Genomic DNA, 10,317 nt, shown 5'->3' with positions numbered 1-10,317 from the left:
AGAATTGACAATATCATTTAATTTAGCATAGAATTCATCAAAAGATTCATCATCAGACATTCTAATGCTTTCAAATCTAGAGGTCAATTGTTGCAATTTATTGATCTTAACTGCCTTTGTGCCTTCATGCACAGTTTGGAGGATTTTCCAAGCAATATGAGCAACCTTAACATTAGAGATCCTCTTAAATTCCTCCATGGAAACAGCGTTGAAGATGGCATTCATAGCTTTGCTATTGAAGCCAGCTGCTTCTTTTTCAGAAGTTTGCCACTCACTCACAAGAGTAGTGGGCTTCTCCCATCCGTACTCAACGGAATTCCAGACTCTCTCATCAATGGATTTCAGGAATGCTTTCATCCTTACTTTCCAATAAGCATAGTTGTTCCCATCAAAGTGAGGAGGAACAAACAGAGAGTGTCTATGCTCCATGACAACAGGGGTCAAAGATCAGCTCAGAGATCAAGAAATCTCCAACAAAAGAGCAACCCGCTCTGATACCACTTGAACGGTTTTAGACCCCTTAAAACACAACCAGATTAGTTAGCCTAGATTAATTAGCCAAGTTGTTACTTAGTCAAATTATGCAATTCTAGGTTAAAGCAATCAAATAATCATATCAAAATAATAAAGCAGCGGAATAATAAAAAACACAATAATATGATCACCTAGGAAATCACACGGTAAAAACCTGGGGAGGATTTGACCTAGCTATCCTTAAGGTAAACCTGAATCCACTATGCGAAAGAATCGAAGTTCATACAAAAGGACTACAAGCTCCCCGCTTGACTTCCTAATGCTACCCACCAGTAGAACTTACTGACACGATCACGTGCAAGCTCCGAATCCACGGACTCCTTCTTTCTTCGATTCTTCAATCAACTACAAGCACCCCCGCTTGATTATCTTTAAGCTTCAATGGTAGCAACCAAGTTGATCATCAGCACGTATATAATATCTCCAACTTGAAAACCCTAAGCTTTGTGTAAAGGAAAACTCCTCAAAGATCTCACAAGAGATTTACACAAAACAACAATGTATGAGCAACAATACAATTGGAGCAACCTTCAAAAACGTGGCTAGGGTTTTGTTTATATACCTAGGGTAAAAACATAAAACCCTAAACGTTTAATGAAGTAAGGCTGAGTTGGAAATTCTGCAGAAAAAACAACCTGTGCGATTTTCGATCGATCGAGTCTATTATTCGATCGATCGAGCCAGGCCGAAAGTCCCAAGTACTTCTGCAGCCACTCGATTCCAACTTTACAATAATAAACCAACTTTGAGCAAGCCTAAACAAGACTAAATACATTGTTTTGATCACGGTTTGCCAACATTACAAATTAGAGTTCTAAATACATAAAATCCTAAGACCTTAGAACCTAACAGTTTTGTTGATCTTGAGACATGCATAGACTCATGCCTATATATCTTCCCACTTTTTATTGTTATGTTTTTTAAAGAGCTCTCTAAATATAAATCTCCAAATGAAAAGAGATATAGAGCTGCAAAAGCCTGTCGCATATACTAGTATTTAACTAGGAAAAAGGGAAAGCGACCATAATAAAATGTATGATGCTAAAAAAGCCAAAGGCTAACTCATCAATTGAAATATCAAAAATTTTAGGCATCTATCTCACAATGAGAGTTTCTTTGCTCAAAAATGGCAAATGATATGTTGAATATGGAGCCAAATGAAAAGTTTCAAAGAGTTGTTATCAAGTTCTTGTGGGAGGTCATATATGCATGCTTCTATAATTGAGATAGCTTCTAAGGACTATCTCATTTTTGATATTCACACACATCACATAAGTCTATGTTCAATGAATGCCATATTCATTTGTGTGATTGTACTTGATTAAATGTGTTTTCACATGCTCAATCTTTGTTGGTCAAACACAAAAAGACTTTTGAGTGTTTTGTTTTGTTTTTGGAAAGTACTTTGCTTTTACAAAAATGTGAAATTTTTTCAAAAAACAGTGTTGCCCTGTTTTGGCGACTAAGTCGCGGGTTATCACAGTTGCAAGCCCCAGTCGCGAGCTCAATCAGAGATTTTTCGCGGCTTACTGGCAAGTCAGTATTCTAGTCGGGAAAAAGACTTAGAAAATTTTTTAAAATTTGAGTTTTGCTCTATTCGCGGCTCATTTTGGCGGCTTGTTCGAGGGTGGAAAGTTCAATCGCGAGGGTTACTCAGAGATTTTCGCAGCTCAGCTCGCGACTCCTTCGCAGCTAAACCTTCCAGTTGCGAAAAACACTTGGACGATATTTCTAGAATCTTACCTTCACAGTGTTTCACGGCTTGCCCTGGCGACTTAATGGCAACTTGGTTAAGTCGCAAAAAACGCGTGTTTTGCATTTTTGAAGACAGTTTTAAAAATTGCTTTTCAGTTTTCCCTCGATTTTCAATGACTGTTCATTATCTTCTTCACTCTCTCTCTCAAACAATTCGTTTCTCACTGAAAAATCTTTCATCTCTGCATCATTTCTGCATAAATCTCCAAGAATAAGGTATGGGTTTTCTTTCCCTCATTTCATTCCTACTATGTTAACCATTACCTTCTTGTGTTGTACATTGCACATGTGCTCTGCGATAGATTGTGTTCAAATATGGGTTTGCCTAAAATGGTGATTTTGTTTGTTTGAGGTTATTTTCTTGTGTTGCTGTGTTTATTCTATATCTTGTTTGTACTTCAGCATGTTTGTCTCTAGTCTGAGCATTGTTCGTTTGATAGAGTTTCTCTTTCTCTTTAAACATATGGGTTTGAGATCTATGTGGTGCTCTCTATATGTGGCCGTGGGTCATTTGTCTATGGTTCTGTGGTCTTTATAGTTTTTGTGCTTATGTGTGGAGTGTGTCTCATTTTAGCCATCTGTTATCTTGTTGTTGATCTGATTCTTATGTTTGTGATTAAAGTGAAATTTTCTCGCATTCTTAGCTGAATCTAATCAAAATGCTGTTGATTCCCTGTGGTATTGCATTTGATACTTTTCTATGTGATTGCTATCTTACAGATGTCTCGACAATCCTTGAAAGGATAAGAAGTGATGTCAGAAGAAGAAACAGTGCCTGTTGCGAAAAGAACACGGTCTTCCTCACAGCCATCTACTGAACTCAATATTGAGCTATTCAGAACTCCTCAGCACCAAGATGCCTACTTCAACATTTTTGACCGGAGAACTCTTATAGTGGAACGGGAGGTCAGATTTGACACTTTGGACACAACTTTTGTCCCTCGGATCTTCGAGACAAAAGATTGGGCAGCATTATTCGGAAATTTTGTTGATCTGATGATTGAACTAGTGAAGGAATGTTTCGCCAACACAGTTGATCTTGAGAGTGAACTACATTGTCTGGTAAGAGGAACGAAGTTCATCATTAATCTAGACACCATAGCTGAACTTCTCAAAATCACACGACCTGTGGATGCCGACCTTACTCCGTATGATGATTGTACTCCAGTGATTCAAGACATTCTCCAAATTCTTGGTCCTGACCATGACATTTCTAGCACAGGCACATTAATTAGTACTACCAAGTTTTCACCTGAGTTGACAACATTGAAGCTGATTATGTTTTCAAACCTCTATCCGTTGACCAACACTGTGTATATAAACCTTGGAAGGGCTCAATTTCTATGTGATCTCATCACAGGCACCACCATTGACATTTGTGCCCATATTTATCACATCATAAGAAAGACAACAACCAGAACAGTAGCACAAGGGTGCCTTCCATTCTGTAGTCTTATTATGAACTTCGTTCTACGTGAAGGTGTTACTCCTCCCTCAATTGGGAACATGATTGCTCGTCCTCGACCAATCTCTATGTTCACTCTACAGGCCAGCAAGAGTCATTCATCCAAAGCTCCAAAGAGTGCACATCTATTTTCTCCTACTTCCTCTACTTCTGAGCAACCAGGCACTACACAACCACAGTCTGCCCCTCAGCCTGACAAGTTGCAAATGCTCTTTGATAACATTCACAAACGTCTTACGGAAATGGAAAAGACCCTCAGAGATGGCCAGAAAGAGCAATCGGAGAGATTGGTTGTCATGCAGGACCAAATTGATGTGTTAGTAGCTCAAGTTGATGGCATTTTCACAAAGCTGAAACAGTGACCCTTTGGCCATTCCGGTCAAAAAGGGGGAGAATTTTTGGGGCAGCTCTTAAGGGGGAGTGCTCGTTTTAAGGAGGAGATTTCTTCATCATTTTTTTTAGTTGTTTTTCTGTATATAAAACTTTGTTAACTCAAAATACTGTGGTGGTAGTTGTTTATTTCAGCACTTATATAGTATGATGTTATTCACCTTCAGCACTTTATGTTGTAGGTTTGTACCCATTGTTGCTTTTGTAAGCTTTGAGGGTTGTTTCTTGTTCTTATGCACTGTTTGTAGGGTTTTATGGTTTGTTCCATGTATTTGCAAAACTTTGCATATGCAGTCTTTGTGCTTTGTGCTTTGTGCTTTGGTACTTGTTAATGCCTTGCATTATCTTAAGTACAACACTCTTGTGCTCGTGTAGGATTGTTCTTAGATGCATATATGTTTCTATGCATTGGTTGAGTGTTGGACTTGCAAATGTTACTCTTCAATTGAGTTTATCATTTTTGAATGTCCAGATGTTCATTCCTTGTGTGAATGAACATAGTAATCACTTTTGCTTAAGTGACTACTGGTGTTGATCTTGCCATGAATTATTGCTTTTATGCTTATGTTCATTTTGCTTGATTATGCTTATTTTGCTCCATATGCATATTAAGTTTTCTACATACAATGATATTGCTATGTTATTGTGTTTCAGGAGTTACTTATTCATATGTTTAACAGCTTTACAGAATCTAGAGTTAGGTGTGAGTGAGTTTTCCAACTGTTCCCAACTCACGTTTAAGTCTAGAGTCTGTTGTAGGGTTTTATCACAGAATAGCCAAAGGGGGAGATTGTAAGGTTGAATTTAATCAACCATTTAATTGGCTTTATTTCGTAACCAATTTGCTTGTAATTTAGCACTTAGCAACCCTGTATTTAGGTGGAAAAATTGTAAGGGTAGTGTGTAAGAAGATGTGAAGAAAAGTTCAAGAGTGTGCAAGAAAAACAGAGGCTCACAGCTAGGTCTCGCGGGGGGATCGCGACTGGCAAGCCGCCAAAAGCTGGCACGTGAGAGGCACACTGGGAAGCTGAAGGGTCGCGCCAGCTGTCACGCTACTTAAACTCGCGACTTGGACAAGCTGCGAGACCAAGTCGCCAACTTGCCCTGTTTGGCAAAAACTGACATTTTGCATTCCCTTCTCACCCTACTATATATAAACCCTTATACCCATCATATTGAGAGAGCTTTCAGAGAGAATTTTGTGAGAGAAAACCTTAGAGAAAAACAAGATTGCCTCATCCCCAATCTTTATCTAAAGAGGCTCTACAAATTCCTCTACTTTCTTCCTCTCCATTGTCATACCCTTGAGAGGTTATTTACCAAACCCTTATCTCACCACACCCACGTCTATGAGAAGGTCCATTTGGTGCTTAGGGAAGCAGTTTGGGAAGGAACCAATATACATTGGTTGATGCTATGGTCAAGTAGCGGAATCCGGCAAGCTAAAGAAAAAATAGGTTCGGCGTAACCTCGTTGGAGCAAGAAGCTTAGAGGGCTTAGGTACTTGGGTAGATTAGGCTTGGAGAGTCTTCTGCTGTTCATGTATCCCAACTATATTCTTTAGTGGATTTTATCACCGCTTGGAGGGCGGCGGAGAGGTTTTACGCCGAGGACTTCAGTTTCCTCTTCCATAACACATCGTGTGTTATCCGTGTGTTTGCATCTCTCTTTCCTTTATCTTTGCCTTATATTTACTGCTGTGGATGTGTTTATATTTGGCTTAGATTGTTTTATCAATTCTGTTATAAGCTTGTTATTATATTCCGCACATTAATTGTTTGATATAAAGCTTGAATTGGTATTTTTGTATCTGGGGATCTAAACATTCAAGGGTGTTTCATACCCATATTGAACTTTCAACAATTGTCAAGAAATGGTTTCATTTTCCTTCTTTAAATATAACGTTGCATAGTTGGATACTTTTTTTTTGGGATAAATTTGATAGTTTCCACTGAAAGAGGCAATTTGAACCTAGACTCTCTTAGAAATACCAAAATACATTATTTGAGTTATAAGACTATTAGTATATAACGTTGGTCACTAAAGTTTAGGGTCTTTTTGGTAACGTTGTTTGAATAACAGTTTTTGTTGTTTAAACAACACAACACGTATTTTTACAATACTTTTTCACCCAAATGTATTTCTATAAAACTTAAGCAACATTAGTAGAACAACATTACCAACAATTTTTGTTTTTATTTTTTCATTAGTAATCTCTTTTTTATTTCTTAAATGTGTTTCTTTTAAAATATACTAGTCTTATCACACGCACTTCACACGTGCAATGAGATTTTTTTTTTTTTTTGTTTAGTGTCATAATTGTCCATTCATCTTAATTTGAAACGTTTCTCTCTTCTATATAATTAAACCACATGCGTAGTAATTTTTGTTTTGAACATAGAAAAGACATTCATTAAAATGGGAAAAAAAAAAGTAGTACAAATAGATGTGAAGAGAAAATTCAAACACCAACATAAATAAACAAATAAACCATTAAAAAGAAAAAAAAGGGAGTACATTAAAAATCACATTTTTTTAATAATTCAAAAATAAAGAAGAAGAGATTTGAAAAAATAAAAACAAAAACCAAAAAAAAAAAAGAGTGATTAGAATTTTGAAGAAAGAAAACCGGAAAGGAAAAAAAAAAGGAGAGAGAAAGAAACGTTTAAATCTTGATAAAGAGGAAAAAAAGGAGAAAAAAAAAAAGTAAAAACATTGGGTTTAGTGGTCCTATAAAAACTTGAATCTAAAAAATTGATTGATGACAGGGCGATTAATTTTTTATCATCTTGAAATTTTGCAAAGATAAAAAATATACAAAGACAATATAATCTAACAGTAGATTTATCAAATTTTTGCATCTAATTAAAACATTTCGAATGATGTAACATTGCTTAGAGTTACGCTAAGTGTAAGTTGAAAATTCAACCCTACATAAATATAAACCTCTCCTGTCAAAGGATAAAAGGAAATTGTGATATAACAACATTTAATTGATAAAATCATTCCATAAAGTATTATAAATATCCAATTCAATGTAAACAGAACAAGTGTACGTAAGATTTAAGGATGAAAATAGAAATGATGATGTTCAAGTAATATTCAAAACTTAAAAAAAAAAAAAAAAAAAGGGGTTTTAACAAAAAAAAAATGAAAAATAATTATTCATTACTTTCATTTCTTCATCATCCGCACGATTCATGCTGAAATATGTTTACATCTAATTAATAAAATATAATATATATTTTTAGATAGTGGGGGAGGGAGATTTTTTTAGAGAGTTTCAACTTATGACGTCCGTTCTTGACGACGGCTCTTTATCATCAGACCAAGACATCAATCAGTTTTTGGTATAGGCGGGGATTGAACTCTAGATCTCTTATACAATCATCAGAGATTTTACCAGTTGAGTTAACTGAAACCCACATGGGGGAGGGAGTTAGTTGAATATAATGTGAATATGAGATATAATTATAAAATTTGGTTTTCTAAAAAGAAGGTATAACTCTACTTTATCTTTGTCCAAGACTTGGACTTCTTTTTCTTGACTAGAGTCTATCTCCTACGGATCTTTAACGCGTAACTTCACAAGAACAGTGGTTTTATATAATAGTAATAATAATATATACTAAAAAAGAAAGACAATTTTTTTTTTTTTAATAATAATCCGGAAAGAAAGACCTGCTTTTTTTTTTTTTCTTTTTCTTTTTTGACTAAACCTGTTAGTCTTTATTATTTGTAAAAAAGTCAGTCAATATATATATATATATATATATTGTAAATAAGGGGCCAATAGCTTCTTGCCATCTTTTACACTTTGAGTACGTTTGGTTGGAAGTAAAGTAGGATGGATGGAAAATAATGAAGAAAAAATAAGAGTAGGTAGTTGTTTGGTAAGGAGCGAAGCAAAGGAACATTTTGGGTGGAGCCCACGCATTTTCCACCTACAAAAAAACTGTCTCTCCGATTTGGAGAGAAAATGCTAGAGAAAAGTGATTGTGCAGCAAATGACCATTTCTACCCTTCTTCTCTCAGCCACTTGTGTTTAACTTAAAAAAATTTGCCCAGATCCATTTCTAACTCAACAATAACTTCATCTCACTATTATTCAACATAGAAAATAATTATATAAAAAAAAATTTGATTGAAGTATCCTTGGTTGAAAATGAAAATGCCTTTTCATAAATTTAATAATAAAAGAGAGAGAGAGAGAGAGAGAGAGAGAGAGAGAGAGAGAAAGAAAACGGAAATACTGGGACTGCGGTGAGCACCTAAGATCATGTGTTTTTTTTTTTTTTGGGAGGGGGGGGGTGGGGATGTGTGGGGTGGAGGGGAAATGATCTAAGATTAATTGACATGCAAGTAAGAAATGTGAAAGTGAAAGTGAAAGTATGAGAGGAAAGTCACAAAGAAAAAAAGATAAGGGAGAGGAATCTGAGAGATGATTTCATGAGAGAGAAGGGTAAGGAATAATAGTGAAAATAATATAGGTGAGGTTGTGAGACCCACCAGCCTTTTATTTTATTTTTAGTTTTATTGTATACTATTTTTTATTGAGCTCCAACAAGTTTTTATTTTTATTTTTATTTTTCATTTTTGTTTTAATTAAGAACTAGAGCAGTTGTAGATTGAAAAAAAATTATGTTCCTAATGCAAATAAATGGTTAAATTTAAGAAAATGAGATTGAGATTTTAAGGTGTTTCTTATTTTAAATAAATTGTAATTTTCTTATTTAATGTTACAAAGAAGTGGGTGTTGTTTGGTAACAAAGAAAAATAATATAAATTTGTATGTATAATGTGTTAATTTTTATATTATTTAATAAGTACAAATATATATATATTTTTCATATTATGTAACAAGGGCATAAAAGTTAATTTATATAAACTATATTTTCTATCCTCCCACTTTTCTCTTCATCCAAACAAAAGACTTTTCTACCATTCTACTTTTCCACCCCTCCAACTAAACACACATGAGGGAAAACTAAATCCTTTCTATCATTTCACTTTTCCATCCTTTCACCAATTTTCTATCCTCCCACTTTTCCACTCCTCCACCCAAACGGACCTTTAGCTTTAAGAATTGATTAATTGGGCCAATTTTCGTTTATTCAATAAAGTTAAGAATACAATAAAAATTCACAAATATTTCACACCATTTCTTATGAGAGTAAGTAATGTGTCTTGTATAGTATAATTTATCCCACATTTCTTTAAAAGTTATTATGATTTTTGGATGGAGTTTGTGATTTATCTTTCGTTAGAACTTCATTCTCCTTTTTTGTGCATGTGTGTGTTTGTGTTTTTTTTTTTTTTTTTTTAAGAAAAAAAAAAAAAAAAGGTAAGTCTACCAGCTTTCATATGAGCCTTTTACAATCTACAATTTTAAATTTTTTTTTAATGACCCATATGTGAGATAATAGGCTAATGTAAGAATATTGTGAATTGATGTAAATTTTTGTTATGCCAAACAAGTGTGACTGATTTCCATCTGGAAAGATCCAACTCCAAACTCCAAGTCCATCCCATATTTAACATAACAATTTTTTTTTCATAATACAAAATTTTGAAAGTGAAAATATACAATTCAAAATTTCACAATTTTCAAGAAATGGTTTCATTTTCCTTCTTAAATATAATGTTCCATAGTTCGATAACGCTTTTTTTTTTTTTTTGATAAATTTGATAATTACCACTAAGAGAGGCAATTTAAATATGGACATCTCTCTTAGAATTACCAGAATATATTATTCGAGTTATAAGACTCTTAGCATATAACTTTTGTTACTAAAGTTTAGTCATTAGTGATTTCTTTGTTTACTTCTTAGCATATATAGACTATAGAATTACAACTTATGATATTTACTCTATGATGATTGCTCTAATCATCAAGCTAAGACACTAATCATCAGGCTAAGAAATTTTAATAGTTAAGTTAACTGAAGCCCACTTCTCAATTGCAAGGTTGGCTGCTAAAGTTTAGCTATTAGTGATTTTAGTCTATGATGTTTAAAGTGGTTGTTTTTAATCCCTTAAATGATGTGGTTAAACTAAAACTAACATAACATCATTCCATAAGAACTAAAAACATTAATTTAAAGTTTATAAAGAACTAAATTTGATTACTTAAAGTTTTTTAGCTTAAAGAGATCACTACGACTAAAATAATT

General features: G+C 34.2%; 1 protein-coding gene across 1 annotated transcript in view; it reads left to right on the top strand.

Annotated features, from left to right (window-relative positions):
- LOC136064960 (uncharacterized) overlaps positions 1–4,410 on the top strand; it is a 15,335-nt gene extending 10,925 nt beyond the window's left edge. Inside the window, exon 3 of the mRNA XM_065767478.1 lies at positions 3,010–4,410. Within this exon, the coding sequence (XP_065623550.1) occupies positions 3,043–4,116 (1,074 nt within the window). The 5' untranslated portion in view covers positions 3,010–3,042 and the 3' untranslated portion in view covers positions 4,117–4,410. The remainder of the gene's footprint in view (positions 1–3,009) is intronic.
- Positions 4,411–10,317: the final 5,907 nt, after the last annotated feature.

The sequence above is a fragment of the Quercus suber genome, unplaced genomic scaffold (genome assembly GCF_002906115.3).
Source record: "Quercus suber isolate HL8 unplaced genomic scaffold, Cork oak 2.0 scaffold_810, whole genome shotgun sequence".
NCBI classification, from domain to species: domain Eukaryota; kingdom Viridiplantae; phylum Streptophyta; class Magnoliopsida; order Fagales; family Fagaceae; genus Quercus; species Quercus suber.
This window is presented reverse-complemented; position numbering and strand designations above follow the sequence as displayed.